Source organism: Mesoplodon bidens, assembly GCF_964165515.1.
Source record: "Mesoplodon bidens genome assembly, chromosome: 3".
NCBI lineage: Eukaryota > Metazoa > Chordata > Mammalia > Artiodactyla > Ziphiidae > Mesoplodon > Mesoplodon bidens.
In genome coordinates, this window is record NC_138178.1 from 29,504,958 (window position 1) to 29,531,478 (window position 26,521).

Below are 26,521 nucleotides of genomic sequence, written 5' to 3' on the forward strand. Positions count from 1 at the left end.
GGAGTCTTTCTGCCAGTCTCCAGTTAGTTTTCAGTGAGAATTGTTCCACACGTAGATGTAGTTTAGATTTGTTCATGGGGGGAGGTGAGCTGCACATCTTCCTTCTCTGCCATCTTGATCTCCTCAAAACTTAAGCTGAACTTTGGGTGAAGAGCAAGCTGGAAGGGGCTGGTTCATCAGGCTAGGATTTGATGGCAGGACTGTGCAGAGCAGCTGTGGGGTTGGCTGGGAAAGGGAGAGCACCGGAGGGAAATACCCGGTAAACAGTAGGTGTCTACCCTGTGCTCAGGTGGTCTCCCAACAGGCCAGTATGTGCTTTTCCCACCAACACACCCTCACTCAACATGCTCCTTTCCCTGTCTCGTGCTTCTGTTTTCCTCTAGGCATCCCCTCAGGGAGCAAACTGGTTTTGAGTTTATAAAATGCTGAGCAGCTGCACAATGAGCACAAAAAATACCTTTCTCGTAGTTTTATTATTTTCAAGGAGCAGTCAGTTTGTTTTAGCACCAAAAACGCTCAGTAGTCAATAGCGGGATGTGTTTTCATATATTTATGTTGTTTACAGCTCCATGTGCATAAACTAGTCATGTGTTTCGTGGGCTGGACAAGACTGCAGTGAGCTGTGAGCTGGTTGGGTCAGGGTGCCCTCTGGTTTGATCAAATGTAGCGAGCACCACCACCAGGAAAAGCGGACTTAGCAACTCGTGTGTGACTCATTATAACTTTTCACTTGTTTGCTGTATTTTATTAAAACTTCAGTATTTAGCTCTTTTAGGAATGATGGCTTGGTCAGAATATTAGGAAAACAACAGTTTCAGAAAATTCAAGGGCACAAATCAGCATTTTGGGTACGTTCGAGCTTGTAATTTGGAAAGGCTGTTGCACGTCATAAAGGTTATTTGTCCGAGGTACTTGGCACTTGGGGAAAATGCCAGCCTAGCAATGGCTCTTGAATCTCTGACATCAGCAATTTAATTCCTGTTTTAGTGATAAGCTTCTTTCTCATATATTTTGGATTCTATAGGTCCTATGTTCTCTTGCTTTGTTTTATCTACTGTTTCATTTCGTCTTAGACACTTATTTTCAAAAATACGCTAGCAGTAAGTATAGTCCTTGGGGGCTTCCCTGGTTGCGCAGTGGTTGAGGGTCCGCCTGCCGATGCAGGGGACACGGGTTCGTGCCCCGGTCCGGGAAGATCCCACATGCCATGGAGCGGCTGGGCCTGTGAGCCATGGCCACTGAGCTTGTGCGTCCAGAACCTGTGCTCCGCAATGGGAGAGGCCACAACAGTGAGAGGCCCGCGTACCACCAAAAAAAAAAAAAAAAAAAAGTATAGTCCTTGGGACCGACACGCCTGATAAGAAAAAATGTCTCATTAATGGAGGAAGATGCTAATCAGTGGTGGTCTTGGCCAGCTCTCACTGGGGTAGACACCTGCAGAATCTGTTGTTGATTGAGTTAATGAGAGCCATGTAGATCGGGGAGGTTTCCTGCCCCACAGGTGTGAATAAGATTGCAAGAATCTAATTCTGGACCCAGTCAGAGCCAAAACCTTGTGAGAAGGGGCCGGGGACAAGCATGTGTGCGCGTAGTGAAGGATTTTATATTACTTAAATGAGTATTTATTTGTGAGCAGAGGAAACGTCAAGGTGAATGATACGAAGTGCTTTCTTCTTAAATTATAATTATAAGGAAATAGAAGACACACACAGATGCGACTGTGTCTTCACAGTTGAGTGTTCAGCTCTACCTGTGAAAGCATTCTGAACTTCCCTTTCCTTCTCTTACAGGCGACATCACACAAAAAGGATATGAAAAGAAGAGATCGAAATTGATTGGAGCCTACCTGCCCCAGCCTCCAAGTACGTAAACCTTGATGGGTAGCATAATGCATCCCATTTTAAGAGTTAACTGCAATACACGAGAGAACAGCTGAGCACAAGTCCTCCCTCAGTCCCCAGTCTGCATGCAGATCATGCCATTGAGGTGGCACTAGGCACATCCTACTCCTTTGTGTGACTGCAGGATATTTTGTGAATTTAGAAGATACATACGACTTTTCTATAAATGTGCCTAATAAATTTAATAGGTACTGTATTCATAGAGCTGCAGTAGTATGTTTGATTACTTTAAAATGGCTATAATCATAATAAATATGAGAGCATTTATGGTTTAAACATGACTTTTGTCTTAGTTAAATTTATTGATAATGGTTTAAATTAATCCAAGGTTTTCGTTGACGTCATTGGTTGGGGGTGGAGGGCCAATCTAGAAATCTAGAAAATGATGTAACATCCTGCCTGGTATTATAAAATCGTAAAGGTTCGTTGTTTTTTGAAACGTGATTGTCAACGTAATGGATTCTTCCCCAAGTACAAATTCTGTTTAATTCCAGCGTTTTCACGTGTGCAAGTGTGTAGAATTTCTGCCCTCGAGCTGGGTTCTGTACATTTCAGGGAAAGGAAGATGATACTGGGCTGCAGTTGTAACACTCCGTTCTGATGTAAGCTCAGTTCAGCCCGAGGGCAACCTTGAGAATTTTCTGGGCATCAGGAAAGGCTTAAAGCTAACACAAGTCCTCCAGGAGGAAGGACAGCAACAGAAATGGACTCTCCAGTGTTCACTGTTGGAACAAATGTGAAGCTCTGCTGAGCCGCTTTTGCTAGAAGAGGTTCAAGTCTGCATGTGCAGGCCCAGCGCAGGCCCACCGGCTCTCCGGGCTGTGACACAGCCTCCAGTGCTGTGGGCGCAGAAGGAGTGTCCCCACCTGTGGCTCACATTCCAGGACACTTAACTTGTGTGTTGAGTTTCTGCTGCTTTTTTAGCTTTGTTTGGTTTTGTGTGATTTCTTTCTTTTCTCGGTACTTAAGAAAGTTAACATAAAGATGGACCAGCTGTGCAGGCCTGCCTTAGCTGACGGCCTGGTTTTTCCTGCTGTCTAGTCTGTAAAAGGAAGAAGCTCTGCGCTGTCTGAGTGGATGGAAAATAAGTGTGTTGTCTAGCTGACCCCATGTGTGAGAGACTTCAGAGCACACGTGGGCAGACGACTAGATGTGGTCTCCCCACTTTCCCCCTCTCGTGCTCCAGCAGAGCTGTTGTGATGAAATCCTGTCTGCACGTGGCCCCTCCTGGTCTTGGAGGAAGGCTGGTGGGGAGACTGTAGGCCCTTTGGGTTGCTAGATTTTATTGTCCGTGCCTTACCAAACAAAAGTGAAACAGAAGCAGTTCTGCACCTTCCCAGAAGATGGCTCTGGAGCTGCGACAGTGCCAGGAACATGGCTGACCCATGCTGCTGAGCGCTGAGGGTGGCCCTGTGTGGCGTGGTCCCTTTGATGTTCTTTGTGCTGTTCTGCATGGGGTCGGCCGCTCTGCTCGGTGCTGTAACAAATTTAAAAAAAACTAAAGTTTGAATTAATTAGTTTTTTTTCAACTTGTTACAGCAGCGAATGGAGCTGCCGTGGTCCGGTGTAGACTGCAGCACAGTGAAGGAGCCCCGAGAAGAATGCTGCAGGCTGGCAACATCGGGGTGTGTGACATCCGAGACGCCGCGGTCAGAGAGCGGGCGGCCAGCACCGCAGGAAACCGGCCACTGTTTTACTTTCGTTTCGGTGAGCGCACTTAACTGAGAGAGAGAGAGAGAGAGAGAGAGACACACACACACACACACACACACCCCACACGGCAGGACACGTTTGCAATGGACTGTCCACCTAATGCCTTTCTAAACAGAAGTGAGGGCTCAGCCTTGGGGCAACATAGGAGGTCCTGTTTCTGAGCCCCTGTTCTCCATTTGAACTTGTGCGACTTATCGAGGCCACAGTGCTCCTTGGGCAAAGGGCTTGTCACAGACCCCGGACTGTGATCATCCTGCTGACTTCAGGGCCCAGTTTTTGAGTGTTTTCTATTAAAATATAATACTCGGTTTTTACAACCGTATTTTTGCATTTGGAGCACCACTTACAAAACACTTAAGAAAGAAGAATGCATGACAGATCATACAGTTCTTCCTAAAATTGTTGATATTCCGCTAAACTTTGTCTCATAGCCAGAGACCTGGGTGAAGGATGAACTCTAATGAATCCTGGCCTCTGAGATCTGCTTCAGGGAGTAAGGTCTGTAGCTCCATGGTATTCCTATCTCCAGAGGGCAGTTACGGAGTTTTGAAATTGAAAAATTGAACCAGTTAATCGTAGAGTGTATTCTTAGAGGTCGTGATCCTATTCAGAGGTCAAAATTATTTTAGTGAGCGATATTTTGAATATAAGAAGCCCAAAAAGGTGAGTTCAGTGCACCTTTTAGTACAATAAGGAATAAGCATTTATAAGCTTCAGGGTTTTACCTCAAATAAAAGGCATTGTTTGAGAATCAGGTACAGACACTAAGCTGTTATGTCACAGTTGGCCCCCAGGATCTTAGCGGAGGGAACCCAGCCAGGTCTCTCCGCTGTGGCTCTGCCCTCCTCTCCATGCCAGCCTGCTGACTGGGCGTGATGCCTGTCTGTGTGGGGAAGAGCGGAACGGTGGTAGGCGGGCGGTGGAGTTGGGCATTAGCTGCAGGGGCCCCGTCGCAATTTCTGTATGCTTCACTGCTGCACCTGTGGATGTGTGAGGCTGTGAGAGCTGCTTGGGAACACTGCTCCCTGGCCCTTGTGGCCACGCCATTCCCACTGGGAAGGAGAAGGCAGGTTCACCCATGATGCTGGGATTGGGCAACCAGATGCCCAGGTAGTTTTGCATTTCTTATTGCTGATCTGTATTTCTGAGAAGTTGCCCTGGGTGAATGGTCACTCGTATAAGACTGTCTCTGGGAAGCAGTAAGGAGAGCACGTGGATCTAAATCAGAGAATTCTTTCTTGACTAGGTCAGTCTTAGACATGATTCTTTTGGTGTAGGATCTTTATGAGAAATATCTTGTTTTCCTTTTTAGTTACCCTTATCCTGCCATACACTTTTCTAAAAGTAGTTTGTGTTTTGATGAACTTTACTTCCTTTTTTTTTTTAACATTATTTTTATTTATCAGAGAAAAAGTTAAGACTTCTCTAGAGGGACTTCCATGGTGGCACAGTGGTTAAGAATCCGCCTGCCAGTGCAGGGGACATGGGTTCGAGCTGTGGCCCAGGAAGATCCTACATGCCACAGAGCAACTAAGCCCGTACAGCACAACTACTGAGCCTGTGCTTTAGAGCCCATGCTCCACAACAAGAGAACCCACCACAATGAGAAGCCTGCACACCGCAACGAAGAGTAACCCCCATTCAACACAACTAGGGAAAGTCTGCACACAGCAACAAAGACCCAACGCAGCCATAAATAAATAAATAAATTTATATATTTAAAAAAAATTAAGACTTCTCTAGAAAGTATTCTAAAGATATTTCAAAGATACTTTGGAGATTTGTTTGGGACACACGATTATGAATTAGGATGGCTTCCACAGCCTTCAGCAACAGCTGAGCACCGTAGTCTGAGCTCCCAAGCATTACCCCATCCCAGGCAAAGCGCTGGGGAAGCAGGTTTTTTCCTGGTTTTCTTCTCTGCACAGAAGTGAGTGACTGGGGAACCCAGTCAAAGATACGCTGTCTTCAGGGAGCACAGTGTTGAATGCTCACCTGAAGCTGGATGAGGGAAAGTGTGCCAGAGCTAGAAAGAAAAAAGAAAATTATGTATTTAATGAAGTAAGGGGTCAGAATATATAGAAAATCATTATCAAAGAGAAAATATTATTCAGGAGAACTTATTTGGTTCTAGTTCTCTTGCAGTTTTTCATTAGTCTTTGAAACTATGTATTTTTCATTAGTTTCTGAACCTGATAAAATTTGTGAAAATAGAAGATAAAATCCACTCTCTACCACTCTCTCCAGGGATATCTTAATCACGTGGTGTTAGCGTCTATATGAGTCTTCACTGCTTTCATGACAAGGCCATGGTGATGTGAGGTAGTAACATTCCAACATTACCATAAATAGTGAAACTTCCTTGACCAAATAGTCCCTCTATTCTCATGACGCATGTATTGGCTAGATATTACTTTCCACGTGATTGGCATCAAATGTTTCTGAGTGGTGAGTGATTTGTGTATAGATCCAGTCTTCTCCAAGCCCAGCTCGCCTTTCATCCAACAGCAAGCGGCTTGTGCTCAGTTACAAGGACTTACTGTGACTGTGTAGTTGAGAAAATCTTGGTGAATTCGGCTTCCGTGGCCAGAGGTCAAGTCTGTCTGTTTCCTTCCTGCTCTCTGGGGATCAGTTGTGGGATCCATGTGAACAGCCTCCTCAGAGAGGAGCCTCTTTTGGTTAGGACGAGTTTATTGTCCACTTCTGCTCTTCTGGAGAAGGCAGACGGCCCCACCCGGAGTACAGACTCGTCTGCATCAGAAGAGCTTTACGGATAGCAGCCTGACCTCCCTTCACCTCCTCCAGCCTACATCCGATGTCACACTGCATGTGAGGCATTCTGTACGTGCTTGTGCCCTCTGCCTGTACCTGTGCATCTTTTAAAGCTCAGTGTGGTGTCACTTCGACAAGGATTTCTTCCCTGATCCCTGGGGTTAGGACAGGCCATTGTGTTTTATATTCTCCAGAAAGTGAAGCTTACTGGCACTGCTGTGGTTGATCGGTTCTGCTTCTTCACATTAACAACTGCTCTGCTTCTCTGTGCCAGGTGCACAGTTTGGTCTATATTTTCATCCTGCCACAGAGTTTGTCTCCCAAAGTGCAGCCCTCACTTCCCTGGGCACAGAAGTGTGTTGCCTATCTGACCTGGGTTGTAGGGACACAGAGCTGGTCCTGGGGGACTTCTTCGGCCGTGCCATTTGTTCATGATGGATGGGGTATAGCCTGCAAGGTTAAATGCCAGAAAAGGAGAAATATGAGTAGTTAAATCAGGGTGGCCTGCGACTTAGCATGAATTCTTTCCAGACTGAGTTGCTACAGGAAATGAACTTTCATCACCTAAAGGTAAATGACCTGTATCCTAGGTAAGCCCTGGTCATGATCTTGATACACAGCTTGCTACTCTCAGTTGTCTAAGAAGTATTCTTATTTTATCACACACAGCTGGTGATTATTGATGGGTTTCTTGTTCTTTTTGGTGGTATGAACCAATCAGATTCCTCCCCCAGACACCAGTAGTTAACGGGGAACAGCTGAGCCTCTCTGGAAGGCAGAGCTGGGCATGGAACAGTGAGAGTGGTGTCTACTTTGGATCTGGCTCATATGCGTTTTTGTGGACAATCTATAAGGAAGACGCAGAAATCTGAAGCCCTGTTCCTGACCATATACTCTCATTGCCTCCGAACTTACCTGCTGAGCAAAGCCAAGTGCTGGGATGTGGGGATGAGACATAGGTGCACGATGGTAGGGGCTCTCGTGAAACCCTGAACTCCAGGTCATCTATACTTTTCCAGGCGTGAGTCCCTACGAAAATTCAAAAATGAATAGGAAAATGGTTTGCAAATTTATACTGATTTATTGCAAGGCTTCATGCTAATGGAGGGTAAGGTAGATGCAAGAGTGACAGTAATGTAAGAATCAGGCCAGCATGGTCGGGGAGATGTTACAGTGCTGATGGGGAAATTTCTGTCTATTTTGTGCTGTTCTCATTTGTGTCAGTATGAGGTGAAAGTAGTAAATTTCTCACCTGTACTGCCGTTGTTTATTTTCTGGCAAACTCCTTGATGGCACTTAGTTAGAAATGAGGGCTGTTGCTCGAAGGAAAGCATAATTAGGTGCTAGAAGAGAATGGGACAATTCAAAAATGGTTTTTGTACAAACTTGAAATATGGAAAAATCCTTGTCAGTTTTACCAGCTGCCTAAAGCATGTTTTCACTTAAGTGAGAGCCCTTTGGGTGCCCAGTGAGGTCGAGGGACCCTGAGATCCACAAATGCTGTGTGCAGGGAGCAGAGAGCCTTGAGTCACAGTGAGGGTCCTGGGAGTAGCACTCACTCCTGTATTAATGTGTCCATGTCTGCACCCCAACACATGTGGGAACCGAGGTTCAGAGGCTGAGCGATTTGTCCCATTATGCAATTAGTAAAAATAAGACCAGAATTTGAATCAAGATGTTTGTTTTAAATCTTATATACATTTTTATGCAGGTTATCTTGTATACATCCTTCATAATTTCTTTTAAAAAATATGTTGAAAACCAAGGTTTTTCAGTATATTTCCCTTACTGTCTGAATTTAGAAATACTTTTTCTAGAAGGTGTCTATACTGCAGGTCTTCTGGCCTGTAGTGCACCATTGTGTCTGGGTGAATGGACCAGCCCCTGTGGGCCTTATTCTTAGGTTAATAGGAGGATTATTGTGATGTCTAGTATCTAGTTTACCATAGCGTTAATGAAATAACTGCATTTATTTAATAATCTGAAATTGGTGGATTGTTTAGGTGCCAGAACTATATTGTTAGGATTTTCTTTGGGGAACCTTTCTTTTTTTACTGAAGTAAAGTTGATTTACAGTATTATGTTAGTTTTGGAGAACCTTTCTTAAACATGTGTTAGAAGTAATTGATTGAAGTTCTAATAAAAATGGCTTATTTCTCTGCTTTCTCTACCTTGGGCTTAAACAAAGTTTTTACATATGGAGGGGAAAAAAGCATTTGGAGGAGTGAAAAACGATAGGACAGGGCAAAAACTTGCGAAGAGTGTTTCTGTGTGACAGGAACCTGGAGGCATGAGTGGGAGGTGGCTGGCGAGGAGGGTGTGGTGGAGGGAGGTTGGCAGTCAGGGAAGGAGCCTAGGGCTCGGTTCTGTGGTCCACAGGGTGCAGACACATGAACCAGTCAGAACCCTGCTTGGATTGAAGAGAGAAACTGACATTCCGGGCTGTAGTGGCCCTGGTGGCAGAGAGGGTGCTGGGAGTTGCAGGTGGCGTGTGACTGTGAAGGCGCCCGGGCAGGGCTGAGCGCTAACCCTGGTGACCTTTCTAATCTTGAGGATAAAGTGTAGGGTGGAGAAGAGAGGAGTCCCGGGGGATGGAGATGTTTGAGGAAGTGGAGAGGTGGGGTGCCATGTGCAGAAGTGTGAGGTCCCAGGAAGGTGCCCACTCAGCAGCGGGACGAGGTGTGTTTTACTCTCTCCTGTGCTGTCCTTTTGTTTCCTCTTTTCCTCTTATGTACCTCTGGTCTCCTTCCTCTGATGAGGAGTTTTATTTACAATCCCTGTGGCAATTCTAGAGGAAACAAAAGCTCACTGAGATCGTCATATATGAATTGATGAGTTGCAGCACTCTGCACGAGCCTTGAAAATTTCACTTACTGGTCCAGCAGTGCTTCCTGAGACCCTCCTGTGAGCCAGGGGCAGCACTTGGCCAGAGGCAGACAGCCAGTCAGTCATTGCCTTCTCTGGGCTCTTAACCTGCCCCTGTTCCAAGCAAGGATCGATGTGTGCACACCTTCATGTCACACAACCTCAGCAGTTTTCAGCTGCTCTGAGTTTGTTCCTGGGCAGCAGTCTGGAATTGTAGCAGTTTCCATCTCTCTTTATAAGAATGCTCTTGAACAGTAGTTTTGTGGTGAGATCACAAAAATACCTCTTCATGGATTCAAAGTACCAGCTGGACTTGGTCCATGTGACCAGTGATCATTGCACCTGGAATGCAGCACTGAACAGCACGTAGCCTCCGCTTCAAGGGCCTGACCTCTGCTTGGGCTCTGAGTGACAGCAGGTGCCCAGGAGCACCAGGAAGGGATGCCCATCACAAATGGAAGGGCACTAGTGAGAGTGGCACACACTGCTTGAGTTCCAAGACCCAGTTTTGGGCCTGCATTTTCTCTCAGTGAAATGGCAGAAACTTATCTCATATGCCTATGTTAATAAATCAGTAAATATAAAGTGCTTGCACCAGTGCTGTAAAGCGTCGGCTGTTCCTGTCAGTCCTGCCTAAAGATGGGAAACTGAGGCTCAGGGTCAGATCGTGATGGCAGCAGGTGGGGCTCCAGCTCCAGAGCATGGCGGTGACCCCAGTGCATTTCCCCTCAATTTGTGTGAGATCTGAAGCTAGTGGTGCTTAATAGATGTTTGTCGGAGAAGAGATCCAGTCTTGATCTCTGTCTCATTTTTGCCTGAGGAGAATTTTTTATCCTCCTTGCATTGCGTGTTTCTGGACAGTTACCCCACCTTTCTTGGGACGCCTCACCTTGTGTCATAGACACACTGGTCATCTTGTGGCTTTCCTTTGAGCTAGTTTTCAATCGTGCCTGAATGTGAGACCTCAGCAGTGCTGAGTACTGTGTTGTAATTATGTGTTTCACTAATTATTTGTGATTAGCCTTACTAGGAGGGAGCCCGTCCCAGCAGCAGCATGTGGTCAGCTCCTCTTACTGTGGGTCATGGGCCGTGGGTTACTACCCCGGCCTCTCTTGTGGTACCAGGTCATTCTACTTTGGAGTTACATATGTGACTGAGGTACCTTTAAGCTACCTCAAATTTCATTTAGTGAGGTCAGATAAAAACTAATGATTGAAATGTGCACACTTCTATTTTAGTCTCTTTTCATGTCCTATTGCTGGTGACCTGTTGAAGCTATTCTCCTTTTGTCTAATTTATTCATTTCTTTTTAAAACTTGGGTTGTAAACTCTATTTTTCAGCCTATGAGAGTAAATGTTCACAGTGCTTGTATGCAGACTTAGCTTTCTGAGGACAGATGTGTAGGGACTGCAACAGGTGAGCACTAACCTACAACTCTGTATAGCTGGTGTGTAAGTGCTATGACTACACTTCCCAGAGGAAGTATATGACAACCTAGGGACCTGGAAGGGGTCAAGGTTGAAATTAATTCTAAAAAGCATATTTGAAAGAACTAGATGGGTAACTACTGAGATTGAAAGCTAAATGTGTGTGTGTGTGTGTATCAGGCACTGTTTAACCTCAGCAGCTCAAAGGTGTACATTTTAGCTCTGCTTCTTCCCAGAGCTGCACTACGATGTCAGTAAATGGATAAATTATAAGTCCCCAGGACAAGAGAATGGGAGAAATAGTGATGTGTTTTTAAGCTGTATAAAGTAGATAATTAGAGGGACCTTATTTAGCCAAGGGGAGGAAGGCAGCAGATGAAGGTGCTGATGAAACCACAGCGGGGGGTGGGGGTAGGCATGGCATCTAGGGAACAGGCGATCCACATCCTCCCCGTTCTGCCAGAGATGTTTGCTCTCTGGAGAAAGGGAACTAAGAGCCTCTGGAGTTGGGGACACCTGGCAGTACTGCACCCAGAGGCCCTCAATCAGAGCGCATGTGCTGGAGAGTGAGAATAGCTCCAGCTAAACACTGAACACTGTGTTTAGTCACAATACAGGAGACCAGTCCGTCTCTTCTTTGGGTAAATGGAACAGCCCAGGTAAAAGACCTACTGGAAGTAGATCTGGTGATGCCCCTGCCATAGGAAGAAATGCTTGCTTGCACCTCCTTCAGTGGGATTAAAGAAAAAGTTATAAAAGTTGACACAGGAGGAAAGAAAAAAAATAAACAGATTTTACATAAAGATTATAGTATCAGAATGACATTTAATAATTTAACTTCTTGACAGTAATTGACAGGAAAGGCAATGAATATAAATACTTTTCAAATAAATATATTTATACAAATAAATTAAAAATTTTTAAATTTACGAATAATTTTGCTTAAAATTCTAAGGTTCAATATGAATGTAAATACCAGGTAACTACTGTTTTCATTATGAGACTTAATAGTAGTCTTTGATTTCATAAATTCTGTGCATCTGTTTGATAAAAATACAAAGTAATTTTTTAAAAGATAGATTTGAGACAATAGCTGGAGGAGACTTGGAGCTGTGAACAGTTCAGTGACAAGGACTGTTAATTAGCAATGTTAATACGCTTGCTAGATGAAAAACCATGGAACCTAACCCAGGCCTGCAGTGCAGGTGTCTTTTGTACAGTTCTAACATAGCAAACGTAATATGTAGGGCCCACAAACATTCCATTAAAAAGTGAGGTTCAAAAATCACCAGCGTAAGAGGGATATTAAATCTCAGGGATAAACAGCTAACTCTCATGGAGCCATCACAGAAGACCAGGGACCAGACAGTTTTTTGCTAAAACTGCTCTTTCTGGTTTACTTTCTATTGAGCATTACTAACCCTTTTCTGAAGAAGCAACAATTAATCTTTATACTCAGGGCTCAGAATTACTTTATTTCTGAACTGTAGTGATTACATCTTTCCCGTAGTACCTAGATTTATCTAAATTGTGCCTCTGACTACTCTAGTTCTGAATAGGTATCAAGATTGTTAAAGTTAGGTCAGCTTTTGGCCAGTATCATTGAATCATTTTTATCTGACCATGTAAACAGTTTTGGTAATTCTTCAAAGCCATATTGAAATACAACTTGTTCAGTTGTTTAGCATCAAATAGAGTCAGATTGCAGAGAATTTGAAATTTTGAATGAACAAAGATGAAAGTTTATGCTCCATCCTGGCTACCTGGATTATATTATTAAATATCCTTTAAGACTTATTTGCAGTTGCTTTTAATGATAAATGTAATTTAAAGAATTATTGCTTGTAGCTTACTCTACATCACGGCACATGACATAACAGGCATTTGTGATGTGAAGGAGCCTGTTTCTAAAGGCTGTAGTGTTGGGGCTCTGAGTCGTGCCCTATCCCGGATACTTCTTCCTTTCCTGTTCATTGTCCAGGATGTCCCAGCCCTCCATGCCCACTCCCCTGTGTGCTTCAGCTTGGCTGTGGGAAAGCAGAGAGTCAGAGATTTATTCTACCAAATGATTTGTTTTGCAAAGTAAGTTAACTCCAGCTGCCAGTAAACCTCTCCTTACTTTGCCGTTTTCTTCATTAACCCAGGAGTGGATCAAGCTTTGCCTCCAGAGCGCCGGGCTCCAGTTACTCCTTCCTCTGCCTCTCGCTATCACCGCCGAAGGTCCTCAGGGTCACGAGATGAGCGCTATCGGTCGGGTAAGGCACCATGTGTGGGGTCTGTAATATGGGTGATGGTGAAATGAACGAGTGGGCACATGTCTGCAGAAGCTGTGTGAGTACGAGGCAGTGAGTTTGGATGTCCTTGTGGTTGGTCATGTGGCCCACAGATGACACCTTATCTCAGACACAAATATACCCTCTAGGGTAAACATTAAAATTCAGTTAATAGTAATTCTTTATGTTTTTAAGATAGTTTCCATTATTTAGAATTTCACAAGAACTTAAAAAGTAACCTCTCATAAGCCAAATTTGGCTTATTTTTTTTAGGTGTTACTGTTTAAAAGTTTGGTTTTACTTTTCATAATCTTGGTTGCTAGTATTTTTTCCTTCTCTTTTAACCTCAGTGATTTCTGTTTTTCAAGTACAATTTTCAAAAAAGTAATAAAATTCTTAATAATTTGTATGTTCTCTGTTTATTATTTCCTTTGTGTTTTATGATGTTGTGTATAAGAATGCTATCTTCATAATTCCGTTTTATTGCAGTCATCACCTGGGCTTGACTGGCTTAAATTTCTTTCATTAATTGAGCATCAGGAAACTTGTATTGTGATTAATGTTTTACTTTTTGAAAAAAGTTTTTTTTCCCCCAACATCTGGATTAAAGTTGCGTTTTCCTGCTTCCCTAATTTTTTAAAAGAAAATTATCAGTAAGTGTTGTTGCTGGGACACCAGTTCAGGGTACATGTGGATTGCTCATGATGACAACCCAAATTATAACATTTATATATACCACTTTATATTTTGCAAAGTACTTGCAAAGGCATTATCTCACTTGGTTTTTATAACAGAAAGGTGAAGTACTTATGACTGTTTCATGTTGCAGAAGAGGAAGCTGAGACTGCAAGAGGAGAAGTAGCTCAGCCAGTTCATACCAAGGTGGGTGGGTCAACCCTGTGAGCCTCTCAGCGTTGTGAATTTTTCCATTAATGGGGGCTTGCAAGATAAACCACCACCCTTCCCACTAAGGAGCTGTGTGCCTGACTGCCTGGCCCTGCTCTCCTTTCTGGAAGGGAAGAAGGAGTAAGACAGATTTTATGGCATCAGAAATCTTCATCTGCGGAAGCAAGAAGAATGGTCTTGAGAAACTAGGAAGAAGCCCAGTGCAGCTTCACTGCTGGTCCTGACTTCTTGGCCCCCTCAGGCCTGGTGCCTGGGACAGTATGTGGGGGTGGAGTGAGGGCAGGAATTTGTTCCCAAATCCACCTTCTTTTTTTCACAGGTATTTTAACTCCTAGCACATACCAAGAGCACATTGTACTCATTCGGGCATCTCAAAGGCCCCTTTCAAATAATTAGGAGGGTAGCACACACATACGTGCTGTCGACTTGCTATGGAATGTTTCCATTTTTTCCTTTGTCTTGAGTGTGTTGTTCATTTTATATATCACACACACGTAGACACACACAGGTGGATACACATACATAGTCACACATACAGGAGACATACAGGTAGATAGCCACATGTAGACATACACAAAGATATATATGTAGACATGCACTTAGACACACAGGTAGACATATGTTTACTATCATCCGTATCTTCATTTCTCAGAGAAACTAGTCAAGTTCTTATTTCCATTTTATAGATGAGAAAATTGAAGTTCAGTGATTGTTAATGATAACTAATTCACCAAATTAGGATGCAAATCTAGCTTTGTCTGACCCTGTAATCTAACTTCTTACCAGATAGAAGATTATATCTCCGGTCCATTTCTAACCTGTATTTTTTGTGTTAATTTTTTTAATTTAGATGGAAATTAAATCATAGTACAATCTATGTCCTACATTATATGTCTTTCCTAACGATGAAGGTGGAGGATGATATACCGTAAAAACTTTATATGGCCTTTGGTAAGGTATATTGTCTTGTTCAAATCCTCCTAGTTATTTTGGGAAATCAGTAGGACAGGTGGTGGTGGTGTCACTGTTTTTCTTTTCAAGTAAAAGTCTGAGAGAGGTGAACCACAGTACAGTAGGAGGTGGTGATCTCTGGGCCTCAGGTGCATCTCCACTCACCTGTGCACACTACCACCCCTCTTTGTGGGCGGAGGGGAAGACTCGATGGAGGGTGGTGCTAAGGAGGAGAATGGAGGGCGACGTCAGGGGATTGATTGTCACCAGTCCATAGGGTCATGGCCAGCACAGCCCTCTGCAGAGGAAACCAGACCCCATCCTGTCCAGCCCCTACCTCAGGCTTTAACTTTAAATCACTTAGTTCTCGTGAGCATCATCGTGAGGCAGGGGAAGCTCCAGTTTGCGTTAGTCCTTCCCAATTAGAACTCCAGACTTGGAACTCTCCCCACTTTGGAGGAAGCTGCAGAGAATTCCAGCAGCTCCTGTCCCTGCGACTTCGTTTCCTATGGGCGTCTCTCCAGGCACCCTCGTCCCACTTCCTCTACTTCTTTCTGGTTCCCTTCACTTGGTTGCCCTCAGAGGCTGTCTTCAACATAACGGCGCCCTGATTCTAAACGCATGTTAGCTGGCAACACTCCTCTGCTCAAAAATTCTAGCAACTCCTGTTGCTCTCAGAGTAAGTCATGTGGCAACAGTGACCCACCATGTGCATGGTCTGGCCTCCTGTCACTCCACACTCTCGTCTTGCACGTCGCCCTCCTCTGCAGCCACACTGGTTCCCTGAGTGTTCCCTGTTTTTGTGAGGCATTCTCTGACCACCCAGTTAAAATGGTAAAGCACCATGCCATCTCATAGACAGTCCCTTCCCTTTCCATCCTGATTTGTTTGCATCCACTGCATCTGTTACCCCTGGCATGCTCTCAGTCATCTGTCTGTCCATCTACCTATCTGTCAATCATCTCACTATCTATCTGTATCTGTAATCTATCATCTGCCTTCCTACCTGCCTATATCAGTCATCTGTCTAGCTAGTTAGCTGTCTATTGATCATCTGTCTACCAACTTGTCTTATCAGTCAACCATCTATTAGCTATCTATCATCTACCAATAATCTGTCTATCTGTAAACACCATCTATTTATCTACGTACCATCTGTCATCCGTCTACCCACATCTCTCTCCATCTGTCAGTCAGCTCTCTACCTACCATAAGAATGTAAGGTCCACCAGGGCAAGGATCTTTGCTTTGTTCATTTGTGTATGCCAGGCACCTAAAATATTGCCTAGTTAATGGTTTTTGAAGGAAAGAAGGGTGATGAAGGGAGAAGAGTACATTTGGGGAAAAGCAAGAAATTAGGTAGGAGGGGCCAGATTTTAAGGTATTTTGTATATGTGCTCAAGCATTGGACTTTATCCTGAAGATGCTAGGGTACCATTTGAAGATTTTAGGCAAAGTCATGTTTGGAGTAGTTGTGGGGTTTGAAGAGTACTTTGGTGGCCTTGTGGAGTATGGATTAGAAGTGGAGTATTTGGAAAGACCCTGAATACCTGAGATATTTGTTTAGATCAGTCAGTGCCAGTGAGACTTGAGATGTCTTTAGAAGATAGTAGCTTGAGGACGTGAAGGCTGAGTTAAGGCAGGGGTGTGTGAGAGAGGGGATTGGGGGTGACCCCAAGATGTCTGGGTTGTACAGTTGTATAGATGATGGTCTCTGGGTCTGCCTTTAGAGAATTAAGTTTTTCATTCGTAGGTTAAAGATGGTGGAATTCGCTTCAGCTATTCACTTACTAAGTAGAGAATACATGAAAAATTGTGCAGACATCCCTTGAAGTGTCATGTAAGATGTGAAAAATATTATGCCATATATACTGTTTTAATTTTTTTTTAATTTACACTCCTCTCAATTTTGGATAAATAATGACTGCTTAATTTACATAAGGAGCAAACATACCCAGAGGATCTTTCCATATGCTTTTGAAAGCTCAGTTGGGTTCTCGTTTTCTATAACTGACACACAGCACCACCCCTCGTATAGGATGTCATCCGCCCTAAAGGAAAGCTAAGGAGGACCTTTGGGTCATTCCCAGGGCTCATTTGGTAGTCTCATTTGCCAAGTTGTTATCTGCTATTTCCTGTTTTTAAATACTCTACTCAGTTTTCTTAATTTAGACATTTCACTGATGTACTATATGTTACTTTCTCTTGGAGTTTATGCTCATATATTTTTTAAACTGTGGTTATGAAATCTTAAAAGCTTGTTTTGGTCTGTTGCCAGTGTCCATGTTTCAGGATTTTCTGGTTTATTTTCTCCTGAGCCAGCACAGAAGATTTAAGACATTTAAGAGAAAAAGTTTTGTGACTTTCAGGAGATTTTGCTTTCTAAAATTCTTTGACCACTCAATTTGCAGTGGAGTTACTTTGGTTGCTTCAGTGACCAAATATATCAGCCAAGAAGTAATTCTCTTATCTTTTAGACAATTGACCTAAGTAACAGTCGATCTAGTCAGCCATATAGCCACAGATTTAATCTCTCTTGGCTATATGTTTTCATTTCATTTCTAAACCCATGACCTTACACGGTAAGGAACTCCTACTAGAATTCTTTAGAATAGTGTGCACCTCTCTTCTTTTTAAATAATTTTCTTTGGAAACTAAAATTTGATTTGGAAAGTGAATGAATAGGCATTTACTGAATACCTAGAAAATGTCAAACTCTATATTGGATACTTTATTACTTTCACTTGACAAAGTCTAACTTGAGCTTTAAAAGATTCTAGCTGTTTTTTTTTAACACCTTTTTCCCTCAACCAAAAACCCTGGAAAAGAAAAGCTTGAGACTTGAGTTGTTTGTATTCCAACCAAGACTGATTATGACAAGGAAGAATATATTAAAACTAAAATATAGCATATGATTTCCTAATATGTTTTAAATGATTGTTTTGTCTATTTATGGGCTTAGGAACAGTTTGAAAAAAACCACATCTCATAATTTGTGTGCAGACATGGATAAGAGCAGCTGCCTTCTCTGAGTGCTGAGGTGTCCTGATCCACCCTTGTGCTCATTCCTGGTAGAATGTCATGGAGCCCTGTCTTCCTCTAGGACGAGGAGCTGAAACAGAATCCAGGGACCCTTGGGGGATTCAAGACCCTTTCAGGGATGTCTGTGAGGTCAAACCCTTTTCAGGATAACACTAACACATTACTTGCCTTTTTCATTCTCACTGTTTTCATGAATGTACGATGGATTTTTCCAGAGGCTCCCTGACATGTGGTGATGTCATCATTCTGACCGCCACTGGAATCTGTGATTGTGAAGTCTTGTGTTTTAAAAAGTTTTTCCATTTCCTTTCTAATATAGTAAATATCAAAGTATTAATCCCATAAGTAAAACTTTTAAAGGTTTGCAGCAGTTTTTGAGTTTAAAGTGTTGAACCATTACTACGAGACTTGTAAAAATGGCTTTTTTTTTTTTGCGGCATGTGGGCCTCTCACTGTTGTGGCCTCTCCCGTTGCGGAGCACAGGCTCAGCGGCCATGGTTCACGGGCCCAGCCGCCCCGCAGCATGTGGGATCTTCCTGGACCGGGGCACGAACCCTTGTCCCCTGCATCGGCAGGCAGACTCTCAACCACTGCGCCACCAGGGAAGCCCCAAAAATGGAATTTTTTAAATAGAAAATTGAGAGATAGTGTGAACTAGAAACTTCATCTTCTGAACCCATCCTTGAGACTGATTTTATGCTGATGACGAAGTCTGATTCATAGCAATGATCAGTTTCCGCGACTAAGGACTTTATCCTAGTATTCATTCATTCACAAACATGCAAATAGTTTTGTGTACTGAGCATTCTGCTGAGGACTAAACGTGAGGCAAAAATACAGAAAACATGTTTGCTTCCAGAGTTTATTTACCCTATAGTGAGTTCTTCCTTGACGCTGAAGTTTAATTTTCTAGATTGAGAAGTTTTCTCTTTCTCTAGTAAACTTGACAAGATTTACTGATTTTAATGTGGTTCCTAGTTCTGTGATGACCTGTGTTCTCTCTGAACAACTAAATGTTTCATTAGTTAATTTATTTTAGTAAAAATCAGGAAGTAACATTTTCTTACTTAAATTAGAGTAAAAGAGAAGACTTAAATCAGACTGCATACTAAACTAAATATTCCCAGTGAAGGACAGGCTCTGTCTCTGCAGAACTGCACCACCCAGCATGGTGGTCAGTATCCACAAGGGACCTTTTAAATTTAAATTAATAAAATTAAATAAAATTTAAATTTCTGTTTTTGTGCTTTACCAGCCACATTTTAAGGCATGTGGCTACTATACTGGGAAGTGCAGATATGGAAAATCATCACCACAGCAGAAAGTTCTCTTTCATAATGCTGTACTAGGCCCAAGGTTGTGTAAGAATGGAGAAGGCAGAAGATGCAGCTGAAGAGAGTTTTTTTTTTTTTAACGTCTTTATTGGAGTATAATTGCTTTACAATGGTGTGTTAGTTTCTGCTTTATAACAAAGTGAATTAGCTATACATATACATATATCCCCATATCTCCTCCCTCTCGCCTCTCCCTATCCCACCCTCCCTATCCCACCCCTCTAGGTGGTCACAAAGCACTGAGCTGATCTCCCTGTGCTATGCGGCTGCTTCCCACTAGCTATCTGTTTCACATTTGGTAGTGTATATATGTCCATGCCACTCTTTCACTTCGGCCCAGCTTACCCTTCCCCCTGCCCCATGTCCTCAAGTCCATTGTCTACATCTGTGTCTTTATTCCTGTCCTGCCCCTAGGTTCTTCAGAACCATTTTTATTTTTTATTCTTTTTTAGGTTCCATATACATGTCTTAGCATACAGTATTTGGTTTTCTCTTTCTGTCTTACTTCACTCTGTATGACAGACTCTAGGTCCATTCCCCTCACTACAAAAAACTCAATTTCGTTTCTTTTTATGGCTGAGTAATATTCCATTGTATATATGTGCCACATCTTCTTTATCCATTCATCTGTCGATGGACACTTAAGATGCTTCCACGTCCTGGCTATTGTAAATAGAGCTGCAGTGAAGATTGGGGTACATGACTCTTTTTGAATTATGGTTTTCTCAGGGTATATGCCCAGTAGTGGGATTGCTGGGTCGTATGGTAGTTCTATTTTTAGTTTTCTAAGGAACCTCCATACTGTTCTCCATAGTGGCTGTATCAATTTACATTCCCACCAACAGTGCAAGAGGGTTCCCTTTTCTCCACACCCTCTCCAGCATTTATTGTTTGTAGATTTTTTGATGATGGCCATTCTGACCAGTATGAGGTGATACCTCATTGTAGTTTTGATTTGCATTTCTCTAATGATTAGTGATGTTGAGCATCCTTTCATGTGTTTGTTGGCAATGTGTATATCTTCTTTGGAGAAATGTCTATTTAGGTCTTCTGCCAATTTTTGGATTGGATTGTTTGTTGTTTTGATATTGAGCTGCATGAGTTGATTGTATGTTTTGGAGATTAATCCTTTGTCAGTTGCTTCGTTTGCAAATATTTTCTCCCATTCTGAGGGCTGTCTTTTCGTCTTGTTTATGGTTTCCTTTGCTGTGCAAAAGCTTTTAAGTTTCATTAGGTCCCATTTGTTTATTTTTGTTTTTATTTCCATTTCTCTAGGAGGTGAGTCAGAAAGGATCTTGCTGTGATTTATGTCAAAGAGTGTTCTGCCTATGTTTTCCTCTAAGAGTTTTATAGTGTCTGGCCTTACATTTAGGTCTTTAATCCATTTTGAGTTTATTTTTGTGTATGGTGTTAAGGAATGTTCTAATTTCATTCTTTTACATGTAGCTGTTCAGTTTTCCCAGCACCACTTATGAAGAGGCTGTCTTTTCTCCATTGTATATTCTTGCCTTCTTTATCAAAGATAAGGTGACCATATGTGCGTGGGTTTATCTCTGGGCTTTCTATCCTGTTCCATTGATCTATATTTCTGTTTTTGTGCCAGTACCATACTATCTTGATTACTGTAGCTTTGTAGTATAGCAGCTGAAGACAGTTCTTAAAGGCCTGTTCGTCCAAAACAAATCAAGCTTGATAGCTTTGCCTAGTCATTTAAACAGAAAATGACACAGTCAGGTTTGCATTTTAGAAATATCAGTGTAGCAGGAATGTATAGCTAGTTGGGTTGGGATGGGTTCCTGGTTGAAGCAGGGGCATGTTAAGAGGATGTTGTATTTCAGGTAAAAAAAAAAGTGAATCAATTTATGGGATGTACCAAAAGTGTACTTAGAAAGAAATTGATATAATAGTTACAAAATTAAAACTACTTATATTAGGTAAGCAGAGATCCTAGAAATTGAAGAAATAAGGATTTAACTTTATAAGTTAGAAAAGGAAAACTGAATGAGTTCACAAAAAGAAGAAATGAGAAAACAATGAAGAGAATAAAACGGAATAGAGGATATAGACTTGGTTTCCACCCTGGCCTGTAGTAGAAGCACAGAGTCATCATACACATCCTCACAAGAAAAAGCTTTACAAATGGAAAATCAGGAACCCTTCTTTGAACCATCAAAGATCTGAGGTCACTGGGCAAACTGCTGCCCCAGAATTGGGGATGGATAATGGAAACTTTGAGAGAAAGGCTAAAGACAGTGCTAGAAATCAAAAACACTGTAGCAGAAATGAAGAATGAACTGATTGATAGACTGAAGGTAGAGAAGTCAGAAACTGAGACCTACATAAAGAAAGGAAGAATGTTGGAGAAGGAATAGATGATAAAATAAAATCTTTTGGTTTTTGTATTCTTAACTGATATTACAGATAAACATTTGTTCAAAGTAATAATAGAAACAATGTATTCAGTGATTATAGCCTGTGGATTAGTGAATGAATGACAGCAGTGTTACAGGCAGGAGGAATTGGGAATACTCTGTTATAAGGTATTCATAGTACCCTTGAGGTGGTATAGTGTTATTTGAAAGTGGACTTGGATTAATTATGAATGTATATTGTGAATTTAAGGACAACCACTAAGAACAGTTTAAAAATCAAATATAATTGATATGCCAAGAGAGAAGAAAAAGTGGGATTCTATAAAATGCTCAATTAAAACTAGAAAAGACAGAAAAAGAGTGGAAGACAAAGAAAGAACAAATGCAACAAACAGAAAACAGTAACAAACATGGGTAAATAGCAATCCAAATATATCAATAATCACTTTGAATGTAAGTGGTCTAAGTGCACCAATGAAAAGATGGAGACTGTCAGTGGGTAGAAAGCATAGCCCACTATATGTTGTCTACAGGAAACCCCCTTTAAATATAAAGACATGGATGGAGACAGATACGCAGTACTAACACTAATCTAAAACCATGAGTAGCTATATTAATTTCATGTGGTGCCAACTTCAGAACAAGGAAAGTTATCAGAGATAAAGAGGAACATTATGTAATGAAAAAGGGGTCCATTCTTTAAGAAGATACAACAACCCTTAATGTGTACATGCCCAACAACAAAACATCAAAACACGTGAGACAAGAACCAGTAAAACAGCAAGAATAAATGGACAAATCCACTGTTACAATGGGAGACTTGAACATCTCTGTCAGTAACTGACAGATCCAGCAAGGACATCAATCAACTGCATTTAACTGACAGTTATAGATTACTGCATCCAACAACAGCAGAATACACATTCTCAAGCTAAATACACCAAAATAGAACATATTAGGGGCCATAAAACACCTTGTAACAGTGAAAGCAGTAGGAATCAAACAAAGTATGTGCTCAGACCACAATGGAATTAAACTAGAAATCAGTAACAGAAAGGTAGCTGGAAAACCCCCACATACTTGGAGATTAAATAGCACACTTCTAAAAAACACATGGGTCAAAGAAGAAATATAAGCAAAATTTTAAAAATATCTTGAACTGAAAAGAAAATGAAAAAATACAGGGATCAAAATTTGTGGGATGTAGCAAAAGCAGTGCTTAGAGGCATATGTATAGCATTGAATGTGTATAGTAGAAAAGAAGAAGGATCTAAAAACAGTAATCTAAGCTTCAACCTTAGGAAACTAAGAAAAGGAGCAAAGTTAATCCAAAGAAGAAGGAAATAAATAAAAGGAGAAATAATGAAATTGAAAATGAGAAATCAATAGAAAAAATCAAGCCTAAATCTGGTTCTTTGCAAAGATCAATAAAATTGATAATCTTCTAGCCAAGTTAAGAAAAAAATAGAGAACACACAAATTACTAGTATCAGAAATGAAAAAGTGACCATCACTATTTATCCCATAAAAGGATAATAAGGGAGTATTACAAACAACTCTGTGCCTACAGATTTGAAAACCTAGATGAAAATGACCCATTCCTTGAAAGACACAATCAGCCAAAACTTACCCAAGAAGAAATAGGTGACCTGAATAGGCCTGTGTCTATTAAAAACACTGAAACAATGCTAACCTTCCAGAACACCAGGCCCAGACGGGTTCACTGGTGAACCTACCAAACATTTATGGAAGCAATTATACCTATTTTCTATATCCTCTTTCTGCAGATAAAAGCAGAGGGAATACTTCCTAATTCGTTCTATGTGGCAAGCATTAATCTAATACCAAAACTAAACAAAGGCATTACAAGGAAGAAAATCTACAGACTAGTACCTCTCATGAACATAGATGCAAAATTCCTCAACAAAATATTAGCAAGTCAAATCCAGTAATGGATAGAAATAATTACACAACACATCCAAGTGGGATTTATTCCAGGTATGCAAGGCTGGTTTAACATTTGAAAATCAGTTAATGTAATCTATCGTATCAACAGGCTAAAGAAAAAAAAAAAAATGACCCTGTCAGTAGATGCAGGAAAAGCATTTCACAAAATCCAATACCCATTTTTGACAAAAATTCTCAGCGAACTAGGAGTAGGGGAGAACATCCTCAATTTGATAAAGAACATCTATGAAAAAAACCTACAGTTAACATAATATTTAGTGGTGAGATTTCCCACTAAGATCAAGAACATGGCAAAAATGTCCCCTCTCATCATTACTTTTCAACATCATACTGAAAGTCTTGGCTAGTGCAATAGGACAAGTAAAGGAAATTAAAAGTATACATACTGGGGGTGATATGATTGTCTATGTAGAAAATCCCAAAGAATCAAGAAAAAATCTGGAACTAATAAGTGATTATAGCAAGGTTGTGGAATATAAGGTTAATATTAAAAAAGCCACTTTCTAGGGACTTCCTTGGTGGCACAGTGGTTAAGAAACGTCCTGCCAATGCATGGGACATGAGTTTGATCCCTGGTCTAGGAAGATCCCCCGTGCCGCGGAGCAAATAAGCCCGTGTGCCACAACTACTGAGCCTGCACTCTAGAGCCTGCGAGCCATAACTACTGAAGCCTGTGCGCCTAGATCCTGTGCTCCGCAACAAGAGAAGCCATGCAATGAGAAGCTCACACACAACAAAGGGCAGCCCCCGCTCACCGCAACTAGAGAAAGCCTGCACGCAACAACGAAGACCCAGTGCAGCCAAAAATAAATAAATTTATTTTTTTAAAAGCCACTTCCTTATATACCAGCAATAAACAATTGAAATTTGAAATTAAAAACACAAGGTCATTAAACTATAATTCAAAAGAATACATGCACCACCCCTATGTTCATAGCAGCACTATTTACAATAGCAGAGACATGGAAATAACCTAAATGTCCGTCAACAGATGAATGGATAAAGAACTATAACAAATGTACTACACTAATGCAAGATTTTAATAATAGGAGAAACTGTGTGTGTGCACACACGCGTGTGCGCTCACGCCTTGCCTATGCGTGTAGGGGAGAGGGTATATGGATGGGAGCATGATGTACTTTCCACTCAGTTTTTCTGTAAACCTAAAATTGCCTTAAAAAATAAAGTCTGTTAGGGCTTCCCTGGTGGTGCAGTGGTTGAGAGTCAGCTTGCCGATGCAGGGAACACAGGTTCGTGCCCCGGTCCGGGAAGATCCCACATGCTGCGGAGCGGCTAGGCCCGTGAGCCATGGCTGCTGAGCCTGCGCATCCGGAGCCTGTGCTCCGCAACGGGAGAGGCCACAACAGTGAGAGGCCTGCGGACCGCAAAAAAATAAATAAATAAAGTCTGTTAATTAAAAAAAGAAATAAAGGGCAATGATAAAATTTAGAAGATCAACAAAGATGATTCTTAGAAAATACAAATAGCATTGAAAAACCTCCAGTGAGAATGATAAAGCAGAGAGAAAGCAGAAATAAATGATATAAGGAATTTAAAATGGGACATTACTACAGATACACAAGAAGAAAAAAGATAATTGGAATATGGTGAATAACCATATGACGATAAATTTGAAAACTTAATTAAATGGATAAATTCCTAGTTTAAAAACTTAAAAAATGGAAACCTTAAGTAATCCTATGACCAATAAATAAATGGAAACAGTAGCTAAAAATCTCACAAAAAATATACCAGGCTCCGAAGGTTTTTATATTACGTTACACCCAATGTTCAAGAAATGAACCAGTTTGATTCTAAACAAACAATTTCAGAGAATGGAAAGAGAAAAAAGCCTTTTCTGTTCATGTTCATTCTAGGACAGAGGCCTGTGTCAGTAACGGAAAAGGACAGTGATGAGAAAGGAAAGCTACAGGACATTATCTACAGAGAAACCCCCAACTAATCTATAGATTAATTACTAGAAATAATGAGGATTTAGCATAATGTCTGGATATAATATGAACAGACAAAAATTAATAATATTTCTATACACTGGCAACAAATGTAATTTAAATTTTTATGTACAGTAGCAATAAACTTTATGAGGAACCTGATGAAAAATCAAACAAAAGATGGGCCAGACTTCCATGGTAAAAACTGTGAAACTTTATATGAAAGACATTAATGCCAAAATGAATAGATACCCTGTGATAATGGATCCTGCAGAGATATCAGCTCTCTTAATTTATATTTAATTCTAATAAAAGTCCCCACAGGGTCCTCTGTGGGACTTAAACTGATTGTAGAATTTATGTGGAAGAGCCAAGGGCTAAGAACAGGCAAGATGCAATACAGAACTGCATAGGCGCCGTGGGTGAATCTCAAAGCATCATGCCGATAGAAAGAAGCCTGGCATAAGAGACTGATGTTACAATACATTTGTATGAAGTTCTAGAAAATGCATAATAGTAGCAACAGCTAGCACTCTGGTACTTAACTGTGGCCTCCTCCAAGATGCACAGTGAAACCTCAACAGCCATGATCCAAGCAGCAGTCAGCATTTATCCAGCACTTCCTTTGAACCAGACACTGCTCTAAACGCTTTTTGTTTAACTCATGTAATTTGTCTATCACATGTTTCAAGAGTGTCTCACTAGATCGTTTCATGGTGAAGAGTCATTGCCTTTGTTTTTCTAATTAACTTTTGGTGTGCTTCCTGTGTACTTAGTTTATAGCTGTTATAAAATTTTATCCCCCTTATTGTCCATTAAGGACAAAAGCATTAGTTAAAAGTGGTGGTTAAAAATGGGCTGAGTTAGGGCTTCCCTGGTGGCGCAGTGGTTGAGAGTCCGCCTGCCGATGCAGGGGACACGGGTTCGTGCCCCGATCCCGGAAGATCCCACATGCCGCGGAGCGGCTGGGCCCGCGAGCCATGGCCGCGGAGCCTGTGTGTCCGGAGCCTGTGCTCCGCAACGGGAGAGGCCACAGCAGTGAGA

At 41.6% G+C, this 26,521-nt stretch overlaps 1 protein-coding gene across 4 annotated transcripts in view; it reads left to right on the top strand.

Moving 5' to 3' along the window:
* DIP2C (disco interacting protein 2 homolog C) overlaps positions 1 to 26,521 on the top strand; it is a 359,289-nt gene that overhangs the window by 169,961 nt on the left and 162,807 nt on the right. For 2 of the 4 annotated variants that reach the window (XM_081228458.1, XM_081228459.1), the window contains exons 2-4: positions 1,791 to 1,862; positions 3,441 to 3,608; positions 12,824 to 12,934. In XM_081228458.1, the coding sequence (XP_081084584.1) occupies positions 1,791 to 1,862; positions 3,441 to 3,608; positions 12,824 to 12,934 (351 nt within the window). The remainder of the gene's footprint in view (positions 1 to 1,790; positions 1,863 to 3,440; positions 3,609 to 12,823; positions 12,935 to 26,521) is intronic. The other 2 variants (XM_081228460.1, XM_081228461.1) reach the window with 1 other exon arrangement.